General features: G+C 37.5%; 1 protein-coding gene across 1 annotated transcript; it reads left to right on the plus strand.

The window, feature by feature from the left end:
- The first annotated feature begins 1,780 nt into the window (after positions 1-1,780).
- On the plus strand, positions 1,781-8,015 carry LOC126824199 (dopamine D2-like receptor). The gene is made up of 3 exons (XM_056101680.1): positions 1,781-2,250; positions 7,379-7,593; positions 7,777-8,015. The coding sequence occupies exons 1-3, from the start codon at positions 1,781-1,783 to the stop codon at positions 8,013-8,015; spliced, it is 924 nt and encodes a 307-aa protein (XP_055957655.1).
- Positions 8,016-17,352: the final 9,337 nt, after the last annotated feature.

A 17,352-nucleotide genomic window follows, 5' to 3' on the forward strand; every position in this document is an offset into this window, starting at 1 on the left:
CTTTACATTATCCAGTTTTTAACTATTATAGTGAGAACTGCCAACTCGTTATCGAATCTCCCATAATGTATGTTTATCAATAAACTTCCCCGAAATGTTTTCGAATGCCTTTGCAAAGGCCATTAAGAGGACCATACCATTCAGATTTTGTTTCTTTGTTTCAATAGTTTGTCATATAATATAACAGTAAATTCTCCAATGTACCCACCGAAAATAAAACCATTTTGTTTTTCATGGATTATACTTTCAAGGACATTTCAAATCCGGTTTGCAATACAAGCTGATATTTGTTTATAACAAGTGTAATTGGTCTCCAGTATAGTTAAGTTAGTTTTTATATTTCCCTGGTTTTGGTAGGCATGTAATCATGCGTTGATTTTGTGTTAAGAGATAATTCTCCAATTTGGTACGAATACTTTATTAACCTATGTAATACTTGGCTAATATCTTTCCAGAAGAATTTACAAGATTCGGGAGTGAAGCCATCCAGGAACTTAACTTTTGTTATTTTTTATAGATTTCATTGTATTCCATAGTTCAATGTAAGACATTGGACCTTCAGTAGATTCACTATCTATTTTATACGACCTCAATATCAACCGCTTAATCTTGCACGTCAAAGCATGCGCACTCTGGTTTTCGGAGGTTGTGGTTATTGAAGTGGTGAATATAGGAGGTCAACATCCCCCCCCCTAATGACTGTATAGAAGGTGATACTATATGGTTACTTGTATAGGTATTTTTTACTTCAATATGCTTACATTCATATTTCTTGTAACATATAGCAGATCATGCCTCATGCTGGCATTACTTAACGGTTTCTCTGGGTTATATTCCTGATTGTTTTCAAATTTGAGTGAAATCTGTATCACTACAGGCCCGGGACTGTACAGCGCAGTGGACGCTTACGCTAGCCCCCGGATGCATTCACTTAATTTGATATGTTCGTTTGTTTGTGATTTCCGCGTATTGTTTCTTGTCCGTGGATTTGTCTCTGTGTAAATGATGTGTGGTGCAGTCCCAGCACTTACTATTAAAAAATCAATATTTGCTATTCAAGATATATCCTGGAGACGTGTAATACTATAGAAATCTCATATTGACCAGAAAGCGGCCAATATAAACCAAGAAGAGGTCTTTTAGATTATCGACCTGAACGCGCCCAATGTCAACTAAAGGAGAGCTCTAGTCCCCTTTTAGACTCGACAAAGGCAACACCCATCGACTATATCTCAACAGGTACTGGATGTATTGATGTACCAATCTGTGGAATCCACTCGTATATATATGTATACAAATCAAAAATTTAATTGTATGGGTGGTAATGGTTTCAGCCTTAAAAGACATCGACTAATACTTAGAACAACACTTGTTTATATTTGTCAATACCAGTTGAGTAGCTCTAATGAGGGTAGAAAAAGAAAAATCGGTTGTCAACTTGTTGAAGACAAAAAGCTTAATACACTGAGATAAATAGTTAACCATCCTGTGTTAATCGATATTATTAATGACGTCAGGGTCATGCGCATTCATAACGATGGCACTTCCTACTTCAGTAAAGTTATTAGTGGTATTTAGCTTAGATATAAGACAATTATCAGAAAACTTAGATGAGCGAAACTTAATGATTGGTATCTATTATTTGCATCGTATTCTAAACATGTTGTTTAGCATCTGAACAAAAGTGGAGTTTATTGGGTCGGCGTTCCATAACAGCTTATTTTGTAGTAGATGCGTGTCAGAACTACATTACTTGGAAGTCATATCATCGCAGATAACAATGGAAAACACAACTTTAATTAGCGCTAATTCTTCAATTATCACAAATATGAGCAGTAACGAACATTCGGGCAACACATCGACTTCCTGGCAAAAGATTTTATTGGGAACAATTTTATATATTGTAGTATTTATTACAATTGCTGGAAATGCTTTAGTGCTTATTGCTGTTTACAAAGTGAAAAAATTACAAACAGTGTTTAATTTCTACATAGTTAACTTAGCCGTAACAGATATCGGCGTTGCATCAACTGCTATGAGTTTCTATACGATTGACAATATTTTAGGATATTGGCCATTTGGTGAGTTTATGTGTGGATTGTGGATATTTTGTGACTATGGTATGACCTTTGCTTCGGTTTTTACTTTGTTGGTCATCTCTGTTGACCGTTTTTGGTCAGTTTCCTGGAGTGTTCATTATCGCGCTAACCACAACAAACGAAAATCTGTAATAGCCATAATTTCCGTTTGGTAAATATTAGTTTTTATTATATCTTTTACTGTATAAAACCAGTTCTTATTATGTCAACTTCAGTTATGTTTTTATTACATCATTTACTGCAACTTCACTTCGTTTCTATTACATCTTTTACCCCAACTTTACTTTATTACATCTTTTACTTCAACTTATCTTTATTACGTCTTTTACTTCAATTTATCTTTATTACATCTTTTACTTCAACTTTACCTTATTTTACATCTTTTACTTCAACTTCACTTTATTACATCTTTTACTTAACACCACTTTTACTCCAACTTCGGTTAGTTTCTATTACATCTTTTACTCCAACATTGCTTTATTTTGTCTTTTACTCCAACTTACCTTTATTACATCTTTTACTCCAACTTTGCTTTATTATGTCTTTTACTCCAACTTCAACTCAAACTTTGCTTTATTATGTCTTTTACTCCAACTTACCTTTATTACGTGTTTTACTTACATCAGTTAGATTTAGCAGCACATAAAATGGCATTAGGTTAGATACAAAAGTTGATTATAAGAATTTTCCATATGCAAAAGATGTCAGTTACGAAAAAATTCAATGGATTTGTTAAATTTTTTGTTTTACACCTTATTTGGGGCTATACTATATACTGGAAAACACCGGAAAACGACCGGAAACCCCCATGTTATACTGAATACCGGAAATACACTAAATACCGGAAAACACACTAAATACCGGAAAACACTTAATACCGGAAAACACTAAATACCGGAAACACCCTAAATAGGTAACCCGGAGAATACTATAAACCGGAAACTAGCCCTAACCCAGGCACACAGAGGACCAGGCTCCCGGTTACCTATTTAGGGTGCCAGTCTCCGGGTTACCTATTTAGGGTATTTTCCGGTATTTAGTGTGTTTTCCGGTATTTAGTGTGTTTTCCGGTATTTAGTGTTTTTCCGGTGTTTTCCGGTTGTTTTCCGGTATATAGTATTGCCGCCTTATTTGCATACCTTCAGTTTTTTTTATATATAAACAATATTTTTATTCAGGATGTCTGAATGGGATTGGGGAACAGGCTTAGCCTATGTAAAACCACTCTCAGTTATGAAGATGTACTGTTCCAAAATACGATATCGGGACCTTTAAACTAAAAGATCTTTGGATACGGAATTTTATTGGCTGGAGTTTAAAATTGATATTGAAATTTTATTGGCTGGAGATTAAAATTGAAATTAAAATTTTAAGTCTTATCTTATGGAAAATGTGTATTCCTAAAATATTCGTAATAATATTCTTGTAGCCACCATCCATATTTGAGCTCGTTATTAGTATTAGAGACTAATAAGATGCATGTAACTTAGATTTGTCCATGCACTGGGCATCACAACATCAAAATAACTAAATTAAATGTTTATTCAAATTTTCGCCTCTAAAGGTTGAGATTCTTTCGAATGTTCCTTATTGAAACACGTCTAGTTTGTATGTTCAAGGCACATGTTGTGAATTTTGACCCGGCGTCCACCACTGCTTAGAACCATAATTTTCAGTGTGCATTTTTGATGCACCGTGTGTTAGAGGTACTGCAAGGGACACACTCAGCTGTTGTTGCTATCCTGTTTAGTAAAAAGAACAATTATCAATTATAATAACATTATGAGAACCAACTTGGACTATTCAACCTACCCCCAACCCCGCCCACGAATAGTGTCGGTATAAAAGATTGAAAACTTGGATAAACGCGTTTGGCCGTAAACAATGTATTTTATCTTATTGTCCCCCGCCTTTCGAAGAAAGCAGGGGACTATTAAAATGGGTTCGTCCGTCTGTCTGCCTGTCCGTCCATAATTGAGCTAGAATGTTCTAACTTGGTGTAGGAGTTTATTAGGTCAATGCCTTGATGAAGTTCGAAGATGAGCATTTTCTGCCTAGGGTAAGCAGAGATAAGCAATTTGATTGATTGATGCCTTGGAACACAATAACTTTAGTTCTAATTAAGTGAGAGTGGGGAAACTAGGTGTATAGTTTCATTACATGAATACCTTGAATAAGTTCGATAATGAGCATTTTCTGCTCAGGGAAACCAGAGCGATAAGTAATTTGATTGGTTGAGACTTTGGAACACAATAACTCTCCTTCCAATTGAGGTAGAATGTTCAAACTTGGTATTGGTGGGTATTAGGTCAATGCCTTGATGGAGTTCGAAGGTGAGCATTTTCTGCTTGGGGTAAGCGGAGATAAGCAATTTGATTCGTTGATGCTTTGGGATACGATAACTTTAATTCTAATTAAGTGAGAGTGGTGAAACTTCGTGTATAGTTTCATTATATCAATTCCTTGACTAAGTTCGAAGATGAGCATTTTTTGCTTTGGGGTAAGCAGAGATATGTAATTTGATTGGTTGATGCTTTGGGACACGATAATTTTAGTTCTAATTGAGAGAGAGGGCACTTGGTGTATAGCTTTATTACATCAATACTTTGACTAAGTTCGATAATGAACATTTTCTGCTGAGGGTAAGCAGATCGGTAAGCAATTTGATTGGTCGAGACTTTGGAACACAATAACTCTCTTTCCAATTGAGGTAGAATGTTCACACTTGGTGTAGGCGTTCATTACCTTGACTAAGTTCGATAGTGAGAACTTTCTCGTTAGGCTAAGGAGCGATAAGCAATTTGATTGGTTAAGACTTTGGAACATAACATTTCTGCTTTTAATTGAGGTAGAATGTTTAAACTTGATGTAGATGTTCATTAGGTGAATGTTTTGATTGAGTTCCATGATTAAAATTTCCAGCTGAAGCTAAGCATTGCTAATCAATTGTTATCGCATTCGCGCTGTATCATTGAGTCAACTGGCGTGGTTTCAATTCGCCGGTTGTACGTGACAAGGAATAGGGCCGCCTGTCCATTCTCGTGGGGTTTTCCCGGGTCCTCCGGTTTCCTCCCACTGCTAAAGACCCCTACGCACAAGAGAAGTATTGAAATAAAGTTTGTGTTGAGAGGACGTTAAACCCCACCTCTCTCTCTCTATTTACATCATAATTGACTAATTAGATAATTGAAGGTCCAAAACCCAAAGCTACAAAACTATCATATTTAGGAGAATTCGTCAGACAGCAGCTTGTTTCTGGAAGGGAAATGATGTAGTAATTTCTATCAGCAGACCCGCCCCGCCGAGTCTGGCTGAATTGGGGTTGAGAGAATGACTTTATCTCTCTCTCTCTTTCTCTCTCTCTCTCCCGTCTTCATTAGCCCAGTATAGGAGCAGAACAGTAGGACGTTAAACCCATTTCATTTCTCTCTCTCTCTCTCTCTCTCTCTCTCTGTAATTACTAGCAAATCTTTATCCAAATCTTACATGATGCATTTTTAAGTCGGCTGAGCATTAGCAAAACGCGACTGAAATTGGAGTACACATGTAGCTGTGGAAAAAGTGGTTTAAGCTTATATGTTGAATAGCTTCTTTTAACCTACATAAGTACATTAAAAACTATTTTTAGCCGTTTGCTGTTTCATTTGACTGCCTAATGTTAATACGACTAGACTCTTATTCACCAGTTTGACAGAACATAATAGTCTAAATAACATTCCAATCGACACCGTATTTAATTTTTAAATGATTACCAGACAATTAGATATATTAAACAATCGATTGGAACCAGTCTATTTAATTAATTAAATTCCAGAGTATCTGACATTATTATAACTGAAAGTTGGGTTAATAACTATTGCCAATAATGATTGTATTAAACAATTGTTCTACATATTTCTAGAACTGTATAGGGTAACTTCCGAGCACAATACACAATGACCATGTAATGTTTTTCATGTTATTGGATCTTGTGAAGCGATTGATGAAACCCAAATTTCCTCATGTAATTAAAATGCTACAAAGCCTTTAAAAAATTAATGATATTTGCTCGCCGGTTTATATAGTACAGGGACAAAGAAGTTACAAAATGTAATTTGTAAGCCTATTTATTTTTATTAGGATCTAATAACCAGCTTGTTGTATCTTGGAAACCGTGCGAGGGATTAGGATTATTCATTACAGCTTATTGATGTGGTTCTACAACATTAATTGCATCATAATGATGACTTCTAATAACAGTTTCCTTTAGCCAGTCGGAAACCACGGGATTCCATGTTAGAGAAAGTTCAGCGCGGATTGCCAGCGTGGTCTGCCCTTACCAACCTTGTCAGTGGTGCAGGACACATCTCCTGACAAGGGATGGTGTATAGTCGTTCGCAGAGGACGAAATACCGAGGTCCCGTGTACAAATTGACACGCATGTAAAAGATCCCTTGGCAGTTCGAATTCGATTTACAAGAAGGCCGTAGAAAGGCTTCCCGGAACAAAATGCCCAACAGCACGCTGTATGGCGCATGCCCGTCTTCATTAGACCATTCGTTGCAGAACAGTAGGACGTTAAACCCCAAGTCATTTATTTAATTATATAGCCCGGAGCACAAAGTATGTGCATATAAATGAATATATTCCCGACTTAAATGGACAGGATTATGCCTACTCTATTTGTTAAGACCAGCTCAATGTTTGTCAATGTCGCTGAGATGTAAATAAGGTTACAGAGAGAGAAATATGGTTTAACATCCAAATGACACAAACTAGGTAATTTTGGGACTAACAGATGATTCAGATGGTTCAGTTTCATTAACAAAAAGTATCTCTGTAGATGAGGAAGGGAACTGGGGGGCCAGGAGAAACATCCGTGCTTCCGATTAAAACCACGTCACTTGTATCAGTGAAACACTTATGTTCTAAGGCACTCGCCTTTCACTACCCTCCTCCTCCGTTCTTGTTTGAATTTAACTGATAAGTGAATTTGTACCATAGTATATTTGTTTAAATAGGAAGGGGACTGGGTGGCTGAATGGTTAACGCGTGCGCTTTTGACCAGAACGTCTGTCATTGAGTGAAGTGGCGTGGTATCGATTCCACGAATTAAATGACAAGGATTCGGTTCGCCTGTCCAACCTCGAGGGCTTTCTCGCGGCCATCTGGTTTCCTCCCACTGCCATTGACTCTTATTTTAATCCCGAAATGACCTACTTGATGACGAGTGGACGTAATACCCCCCCCCCCCTGTGTCACTTGTTTGGTTAATTATATTAATGTTTTATGTTTTACAGGGCTGTCATGGTGGCTTTATGGTTACCAGCTTGTATAGTGGATCGAGTTAAAAATGCTGCAGATAAGGTGTGCATTTGGGAACCATCATTAAATCCAGAATATGTTTTTGTTATAGCCCTGATTGGTCATCATGGCGCATGTTTTGTTTTATTGTTCTGCTATCTGCAAGTGTTCTTCTTCATGAGGAAAAGGGCCAAAATTGGGCCCATTGGCAGTAAGAAGATGGCTGCCCCCGGGTCAAACAGTGAAATGAGTGTAACACCCACAATACAGAACTGTGCTAGTCCAACAGAAAAGTCAAATCCAACAGGGTCTACCACTCAGTCTTTACAAGTCCCAAACACTAACAAAAGTGGAAATAAACATAACACTGACGATAAAATCGATTCGTCTGAAAAACGTGAAAGGAAAGTGTTTGTGACTCTGTCTTATATTTTGTTTGGTTACGTCATTTGTTGGGTTCCTTTTCATATTGTTTTTGATGTTAGCGCCATCAAACCAGATGCTGTTCCGCAAGTTGTTTTTACTATAACTTTCTGGATGACATATTTAAACTCGGCCATTAATCCATTTCTATACAATTTCAGCAGCCCCGAATTCAAAAGTGCATTTAGAAAAATTATGTTCAGGAAATAAGTGTTTTGTTTTTTTGCTTTAGAATATTTATTTCAAACAAAATGTGCAGCAAAACAAACGTTTTTGAGATATTAATATTAATATTATATCAAGTTTACGGATGATTAGATGATTTCTAGGAAATCCAGTTGTTCAACATCTTGGTAATTAAACCACGACGATCATAACAAACATATCTAAAACAAAGGAAGCAAATGGAGTTTTAGTGTACATTTCTAATACGAGTTTGATAATGTAATTAATAAGTTTCTAATTTCTATTACGAGTATAATCATATAATTAATGAATGTCTTTTTTTAATTACGAGTATGGTAATATAGTTAATAGATGCCTTTTTTATATTAAAGATACATTATGCAAGATTTAGATAAAGAGCTGTAATAGTTCCAGAATAGATAATTGAAAACTAATATATTGAAAATTTCATTCAAATTACTTTATTCCGAATCAAGTTATCACTGTATAATTTGTTTAATTTAGTAGCAACGTTACGAGTTAAATTAAATCCTTAAATGGCAATCATATTTTAATCTGTTTACATCAGCACCATCCGATAATCTAGAGAGTTGATTACAGACTACAGAGTTGTCATGTGAATAAATGTCTAAATAATGATTTATTTAACATTTGAAGCCTAAATAAAAGTCTATAATAGGCAGATTTAGCTCTTACATAACCCATCATTAAGATTTTTTAAATTCGCTTAGCTGCATCCGAATGACCATACGTTGTCCCTTGCAAGGGCCTCCGTTCTAAAACACTGGCAAGGGGTACCATCTCGGAAAACCCCAATGACCGAACACGGGACCCCAGATTAGCGAACCAACGTCTTACTCGGCGCACCACCGGGGCTGACTTTCCTTCTTTCCTTGCGGAAGTCCAGTGTTTATAGACAAATGCACATATCTGTAGAAAATTTAGTGGACATTTATTGTGAGCTATCATATATACTCAGCCAAATTAAAAACTTGACACTGATGAATTTCAACAATTTTTTTTTCTGGTAAGTCAAATAAATTCTAAAGTGTTTCTAACGATAGTAAGTAGTAAGAAGCGCATCTTTTCCCGGTAAGATCACAACATCAATGTTGATTTAAATTGACAAATAATTCGTGTTTGCAATGTCCGAAGATTTTAGATGATATTGAGTTAGAGACTTAGAAGTGAACCATATGGATGAGCCCTTCTAATTAGCTTACAGGAAGAGTCACATAAACGAAACAGCTTTGCTTTATGTATATAATGATATAAATCTTACTTGATGTATACTCAGCCAAATTAAAAACTTGACACTGATGAATTTCAACAAATTTTTTTTTCTGGTAAGTCAAATAAATTTTAAAGTGTTTCTAACGATAGTAAGTAGTAAGACGCCTTTAATTTCATAAAATTGTAAAGTCACGTGGATCACGTGACTTTTGAGCATATAAAGATGAAAAACCTGAAAAACACGTGCAAACACAAACTCGTGAGGTCAATGGATGCAAGTTTGCTTAAACTGAACACGCACACGTAACTTAAACTGGAAAAACAAATTAGAATTGTTATTTTCATCTTTGTTAGAAAATGCCGCGCCTTTCAAATGTAGAACGTCTACGTGCTATAGGTAGTCTCTATGCTGGTCAGTCTGTGGTCACTGTTGCAAGAGCCTTTAATTGTTCACGCCAGACAATAATTAATCTTAGAATGAGAGTGCTTCAAACTGGAACTATAATGGACCAATATTGGCACCTCTTCATCGCCGTAACCGAATTGTGTGAGCCACAAGACACATAAGATTTACTCAAAGACAGTGGAATTCGGTTGTCTTTAGTGACGAATCTCGATTCACTTTGAGATTTGCCGATGTTAGGGCCCGAGTGTACCGCAGACGAGGTGAACGTTACGCACAAGTATGCGTCAGAGAAGTAGACCGATTTGGTGACGGCAGCGTCATGGTTTGGGGTTCTTTTTGTGCACATGGACGTTCTCCTCTTGTTGTTGTCCAAGGGAACTTAAATGCTGTCCAGTACAGGGATCAGATTTTGCAACCTGTTCTTCTTCCGTTTATGCAGAGACATGGGTCTGGACTAACGTTTCAACAAGACAATGCTCGACCCCATACATCAATTGCTACCCAGAATTTTGTTAAGAAATGCCGGTGTCCAAGTCCTGGATTGGCCGTCGCTTAGCCCCGACCTTAATCCTATTGAACACATCTGGGACGAACTGGGTCGACGTGTTCGTCAGCAAGTGAATCCACCACTGACGTTGCAGGACCTTCAACATGCTCTTGCTGAGCAGTGGCGACGTCTTCCTCGGGTAGTGTTTACTAATGTTCTGAGATCCATGAGAAGACGTTGTGTGGCAGTACGAGACGCTAGAGGAGGCCACAACCGTTACTAAACACTTTATTCCGATTGTTCTCCAAGTCTGTGAGTTTGAACGTCATCAGTTAGACACTTATCACGGGTTCGAACGTCATCAGTTAGACACTTATCACGGGTTCGAACGTCATCAGTTAGACACTTATCACGGGTTCGAACGTCATCAGTTAGACACTTATCACGGGGTTGAACGTCATCGGTTAGACACTTATCACGGGTTCGAACGTCATCAGTTAGACACTTATCACGGGTTCGAACGTCATCAGTTAGACACCTATCACGAGTTTGAACGTCATCAGTTAGACACTTATCATGATCACGCGAGTCTCAGTGGCTGCAGTTTCATCATTTATGTACAATCTGTGACTTTTGTTGAGGACTGTTGTTCTCTGTTTATAAACAGTCCACGGTGAATGCAGGTGACTGATGGGAAGTACACCATAAAACACCCGTTGCACCCAAGCATATATACCAGGGTAAATACATGTATTAATTGCGTCATTTTATACATTTGTGCTAATAACGACTTGTCGAATCTTGTTGAAACGTGTAATTGTTATCCATAAAATTGTTTTAATTGATTATGTTTCATTAACAAAATGCACGTTGGGGTTGTCTTGATTTCCATAATTTGTTCTTTGTCGTTTTGTTTGAATATGCCTGATTTGATTGATTGATATGGTGAAAAGTTGGAAAGTTGGACTTAAAGGACCTAAATCGCTAATATTTGGCACCGAGATATTGACACAAATGATTTGCAACGCATATAATAATGTAATATGAATGTATATAAACTAATTTACATTCGATGGTTTTCGTTTTTACTTTAATTTCCAATCAGTTATGTTAGGCGAAATACGTATCAATCGAATGGCAATATCTAGCGTCTGGTTATTCAAATCTACACCGATTTATTGCGATTGCACTCCAGATAAGAATATGACGTCACCGTTTGACATGACTTGTGGAATATTTCTAGCCTCGTTCTTCGAGTACCTACTTACAAATGGCACTTAAACGCATTATGGCACACCATTCGTGTACCAATGGTAAAATGTTTATTTTGTCTTAAATATTCGATATCAGAAGCCCATCTTTTCCCGGTAAGGTCACAACATCAATGTTGATTTAGATTGACAAATAATTCGTGTTTTCAATGTCGAAGACTTTGGATGATACTGAGTTAGAGACTTAGCTACTTTAAATCACTTTCAATTACTGATCGATCTTCTTCTTCACTAAGTTATAAATATGAGATCAACCGTCTCTTTATAATTGGAAGTAAAATACACAAATTGGCTAATGATGCCCTGAACAATAAGACATTATCAACAAAGAATAAATTTAATTGATTTTCATCATATCTTATTGACAGAACACAGGCAGTGATGGTGTTATCGGAAAGTTGATACCATGTCCGGTCAATTACTTTATACAACAGACGTTAAACGCGGGTATTTAGCCCGTGCTAGACAATTATCTAATGAAATTTATAGAACTAAGAGCAACTCAGGTAAGGTCTAACATGCGAGTCTTTGCTGTTCTTATACTATCAAGGGAATATCACATCAGCTTTAACATTACCACATTAGAAAAATTGGTTCAGTACCTCATTCCAAAGCAGCTGCTGCAGCAACTCTGACCCGATGTCTTATTCTACTGCAACAGGTTTCTATCAGGAATAGTGAACGAGAGAGAGGGGAGAAAGAGAAATATGCGGTTTAACGTCCACTCGACACAAACAAGTCATTTCGGCACTAACATATAATTCAATTTTATATCAATAATTCGCTTGCACGTAGTGGTCTTTAGCAGTGGGAGGAAACCGCAGGACCCGGAGAAAGCCCACGAGGTTGAGCAGGCGACTCTAATCCTTGTCACGTACAATCGGGAATCGAAACCACGCCAGTTGACTCAATGACACACCTTATGATAAAATGTGCTAACCATTCGGCCACCCATCCCCCACTAGTGAACGAACAACAAAATCGCATTCAAAGGATACAACATACAAAAGTTCGTGACCGCATATTGCCTGCTTTATCATTTCTTCATTGGTATTGTATCAATGAACTATTGTATTTACATTATTGTGTTTCACCTATCAGGTAGTTCACAAAACAGTAGCTATGTACCCCCAGGAACTTGTTTAGGACCATCTAGGAACCTTAGATCAAAATATAATTCTCCGCTGCAAGTACCAACTTACAATTTAAAAACGTTTGGAGCAAAATAAGTTTCATTCATGGCAGCGTCACAATGAAATAACTATGGAAGCGTATAGGGGCCAATAGCGCGAAAGATGAACAAAAAATGAAATGGGGTTTAACGCCCTACTGTTTTGCTCCTAAATTGGGCTAATGAAGGAGGCATACGCCATACAGTGTGCTATGAGGGAAATTTTGCCCGGGCAGCGGCGCTACGGCCTACTCTTATATCGAATTCCAACTGTCAAGGGATCTTTTACGTGCACCCCAATTTGTACACGGGAAGTCGGTTTTTCATTCCATGCGAACGACTAGACAGCTGTCCTTGTCAGGCCCTCCGTCCTGCATCACGCTGTAAAATCTGGATGAACTTTCTCGGCCAATGCAGGGATCGAACACCCGACCTCCAGGCTAGAGAGCCAGCGTCTTACCCACTTAGCCACGTGATCCCCAGCGCGAAAGATATCGCCATATCAATGTAATATGTCAACATATTGTGATCATTGAGATGAATTTAACCTTAAGACAAGTTTTGCTGAGTTAACTGAATCAACGCGCCATGTTGTGTGTCGTCCATTTCACCATAGTATATGTTGACATAGCGCATGGCCATCAATGAAATATTTTGACAAAACTTCAGAGTAGCAATATCTTAATGCAAACGTGGGCATTTAAAACGAAATGGCGACATACAACACAGCGCGTTGGTAAGATTGTCTTTTGAGAGGTAAAGTCATCTCATCGATCACAATATGTAGACTATCGCGATATTTTTCGCGCTTTTGACCCCAATATGCTTCCATAAAATAGCCTATGGAAGCGTATTTGGGTCACTACTTATTGAGATTATATCGCAACAGATCGAACTAAAATATGTCAACTTCATGAGTTATATTACAAAAAATCGACTTAATAAGTCGACTCGACGCATTAAATTCACCCCTAAACGACAAAAACTATGTCGATATGTTTACATCATGCCAATAGTCGATTTGACTCTAAATCAACAAGTCATATATTAATGCAATATATAGACTTAATAATGTCGCCGTTTTCAGTTATGTATCATGTGCTTAATTTCATTGCCCGAGATTGCTTATTCATGAAAGTACAGCCAATGATGGGGTTTAACGTCCACTCGACACAAACTAGGTCATTTCGGGACTAACATATGGTTTAATTTTAGGGGTCATTAGTAGTGGGAGGAAACCGGAGGACCCGAAGAAAACCCACTGGGTTGGACAGGCAACCCTACTCCTTGTCACGTACAACCGGGGATTCGAAACCATGCCAGTTGACTCAATGACAGGGGGTACAAGGTAAGGTAGCTTTTGCCGTCTCAAATTGTTTCGGGCATTTCAGTTTTGCGCTTCTAATATTCATTACGCCTAATTGTTTAACGCGTGCGCGTTGCACCATAGGGTGTGCCATTGAGTCAAGTGGCGTGGTCTCGATTCCCCACATTTCAAGGAATATGATGGTCAGTCCAACCTCGTCGATTTTCTCCGGGTCCTCCCACATACAAAGAACCATACGCGCAAGCGAATTATTAGAGTAATAGTGAACCATTGATCGAGGCTCGGCCGAAAATTCAATCGCTAAATCTCGGTTCAGAGTGAATGAATTTGACTGAAATTTTATACAAATTCCCTTTACATTATCTTATTTGTAAGTATTATAGTGAGAACTGCAAGCTCTTTATCTAAGACTCAATAGCGACAATCCTATCGTAATAAACGCACGACAATGGAAAACTATAACTATTATAGTGAAAACTGTCAGCTCTTAATCCAAATCTTACATAATGCGTTTTTAACGATTTATTGGTGTTTGGAATGCCGGTTAGGCTATATTGGATCACGTTGAAGTTGCTGTCTTCAGTGTCTGGAATAGAAGGAATCGCCGTTAAATGTTCACATTGTGTCGAGTGGACGTTAAACCCCATCTCTTTCTCTCAAACATGAAGTGAAAGTGAGAGTTTAATTACCTGTTGTTGATAATTATCTTTAATGGATTTAACCAGTGGTTATTAGTCATTAACTAAACAACAAAGAACTGAAGTGGGTATAGCTCAACTCGCGAATGGTATAGCATTTATTTAACGGAAAAAACCTATCAGAAAAGATATATCCGTAAATTAAAACGCCAGGACCACTGGCTAAATCCATTAAGGATAAAGTTAATTTAACCCCCATTATCACTTTATGTTTGAATGATAGAAAACTCATCGTCAGAAGGATTTTAGTCAGTTGAATAAAATCAACTTAAAAATATCCACGGGTTGAAGTACCCAGTTCAGCTTTCTATAGTTTACTTAATAGCTAATAATCATTAAATATAATAAACTTTAAGTAAGTTCAAGATACATTATGGGAGATTAGATACACTCAAATTCATCCACTCTGAACCGAGATTTAGCGATTGAATTTTCGGCCGAGCCCCGATCATTACTAAAGTCGGCACGATAAAAACATAGTCTTGATAGTCTAACAGCAAATCGGAACCTAATCCAAAAAAATAACACAAAAAAAACAACATCACAGACTAGCAATGACATGGAGAGTTGATTATGGTTTGGATAAGTTACTTAATGTCTAATTAATAATTTAGAAAACATTTCAGACCTAAAGAAGGACATACAATAGGCATAATGTATGTTTAAGTCCTGTAGTACTTCTAGTATCATTCATTGATAAATTTGTATCTCGACTCGGACTTCTACTGATACGATTTCTTTATGACTAATAAAATCAGGCTACTACAGTTTCAGGTTTGACGATGGAATTTGTATTTTTCTAAGTAAAGCAAATTGTCAATACTGTAGGGTCTTCTGCTTGGTGTATCGGGTTCATTACCTACGAATGGTCAACACTGAATCTGTTAATTTGTTAATCTAATCAGTTTGAAGACAGTAGAGCACGTTATTTGGAAGCCCATAAGCAGAATAGTCGTGCGTAGTCCTGAACGTGTTCAGAGGTCGGAACTCGAGTCTCGCGACTTGCGAATCAATTCGAAATATTTATATCGAATCGAGACACGACTCGTCAGTCATGATGACTTGCGACTTGAAAGAGACCAAGATTCTTAATTAACCATGATGAATAGATGAACTGGTGACTTGAACAGACTTTTGGACTTGTTCCCACCTATTATTGTAAATGAAATGAAATGAAATTAAATGGGATTTCACGTCCTACTGTTCTGCTCGGAACTGGGAGAATGAAGACGGGCATACGCCATACAGTGTGCCATGAGAGATATTTGCCCGGACAGCGGCACTACGGCCTACTCTTAGTACGAATTCCAACTATCAAGGCATCTTTTAAGTGCCCACCAATGTGTACACGGGACCTCAAAAACAGCTAAAGACAAATTCTAGACCATCACAAGGCTACTAAGATATGTAGTAAGAACAGATGCATGGGTCGTACGTAGGATGTGGCGACCGGTTAGGGTCACACGCTCTCCACGTCTGACAGAAAGGCCCATGGTACTAAATGGAATGTGGCTAATATCCACGTTTTTCTACCCTTATACATGCACACAAACGCAAGTACTTCCACGAAATATGGATTGAAAAAAAATAAATAGATTAATTAATATTTTATTGCTCTGCAAGAAATATTCACATAAAATATATTTAAATCAAAGATGTAGAACATTCCAATGTCGTTTGACCAGTTTTTGATCGTCCGTAAAACACATCACAACTCCATCAAGATATTTATCTAATAAATACCTACACCAATTTTGAACATTCTAGCTCAATCAGAAGGAGAGTTATTGTGTTCCAAAAAGTGTGATGGACAGACAGACAGACCCATTTTCTTCGATAGGCAGGGGACAATAAATACCATTCTGCAGTGCCGGACTGGTGGGCCAAAGGCCAACCTGTCAGGTCAATGACCAAAGCACACACAAGTACGCGCGAGCGTCCGAGGGGGATCAGGGAGGTTTCTCCCCCCAGGAAAATTTTTAAAAATTGATAACCGCAAACCCATATTCCAAGCATTTCAGACCAAAGCAGAAGAAGGCAAATTTTTTATTTCCTGATACAATTAGATAACAGAATGACCTAAGAGCACTATCATTAGATGAATTTGAGAATTCTAGTAGGCTACACTTCTTTTTTGGTGTTGTTTGTCAGTCATTTTTTTCCTATATTTTCTTTCTCCTGTCCTGTGTCCTGTCCTGTCCTCTCCTTCCTTCTCTTTCTTCTCCCTCTCCTTTCTTTCTCCTTTCTTTTTTCTTTTTTTCTTTTTTCTTTCTCTTTTTTCTTTATAGGCAGGTGGACAGGTGGACAGGTGGGCCCAGTACGGCACTGCCATTCTGGCAGTTTTTGGCCGTCCATAAAACACATGACAAGTAAACACACTGTGTGTGATAGGTATTGAATCACGTTAACTAAATGTTTACCTAAACAATATGTCCGTTCGTTGTTTTTTTATACTACTACGGTTAGACATTAGTGAAAATTGGAATAGGAACTTATCGTTTCATCTGTAGATTTAGGGCTACTTACAAGATTAAATGAATTTTCAATAAATTTCCCTGAGACTTTATCAAATGCCTTTTGTTTCTTTGTTTCAAATAGTATATCATATAGTATACCAGTACATTCTCCAATGTACCTACCGAAAATAAAACTATTTTGTTTTTCATGGATTATACATTCAAGGACATTTCTAATCCGATTTGCAATACAAGCTGATATTAGTTTATAGTAAGTGTAATTGGTCTCCCGTATCTTTCTACATGTCCCTG

The sequence above is a fragment of the Patella vulgata genome, chromosome 6 (assembly GCF_932274485.2).
Source record: "Patella vulgata chromosome 6, xgPatVulg1.2, whole genome shotgun sequence".
Classification (NCBI taxonomy): domain Eukaryota; kingdom Metazoa; phylum Mollusca; class Gastropoda; family Patellidae; genus Patella; species Patella vulgata.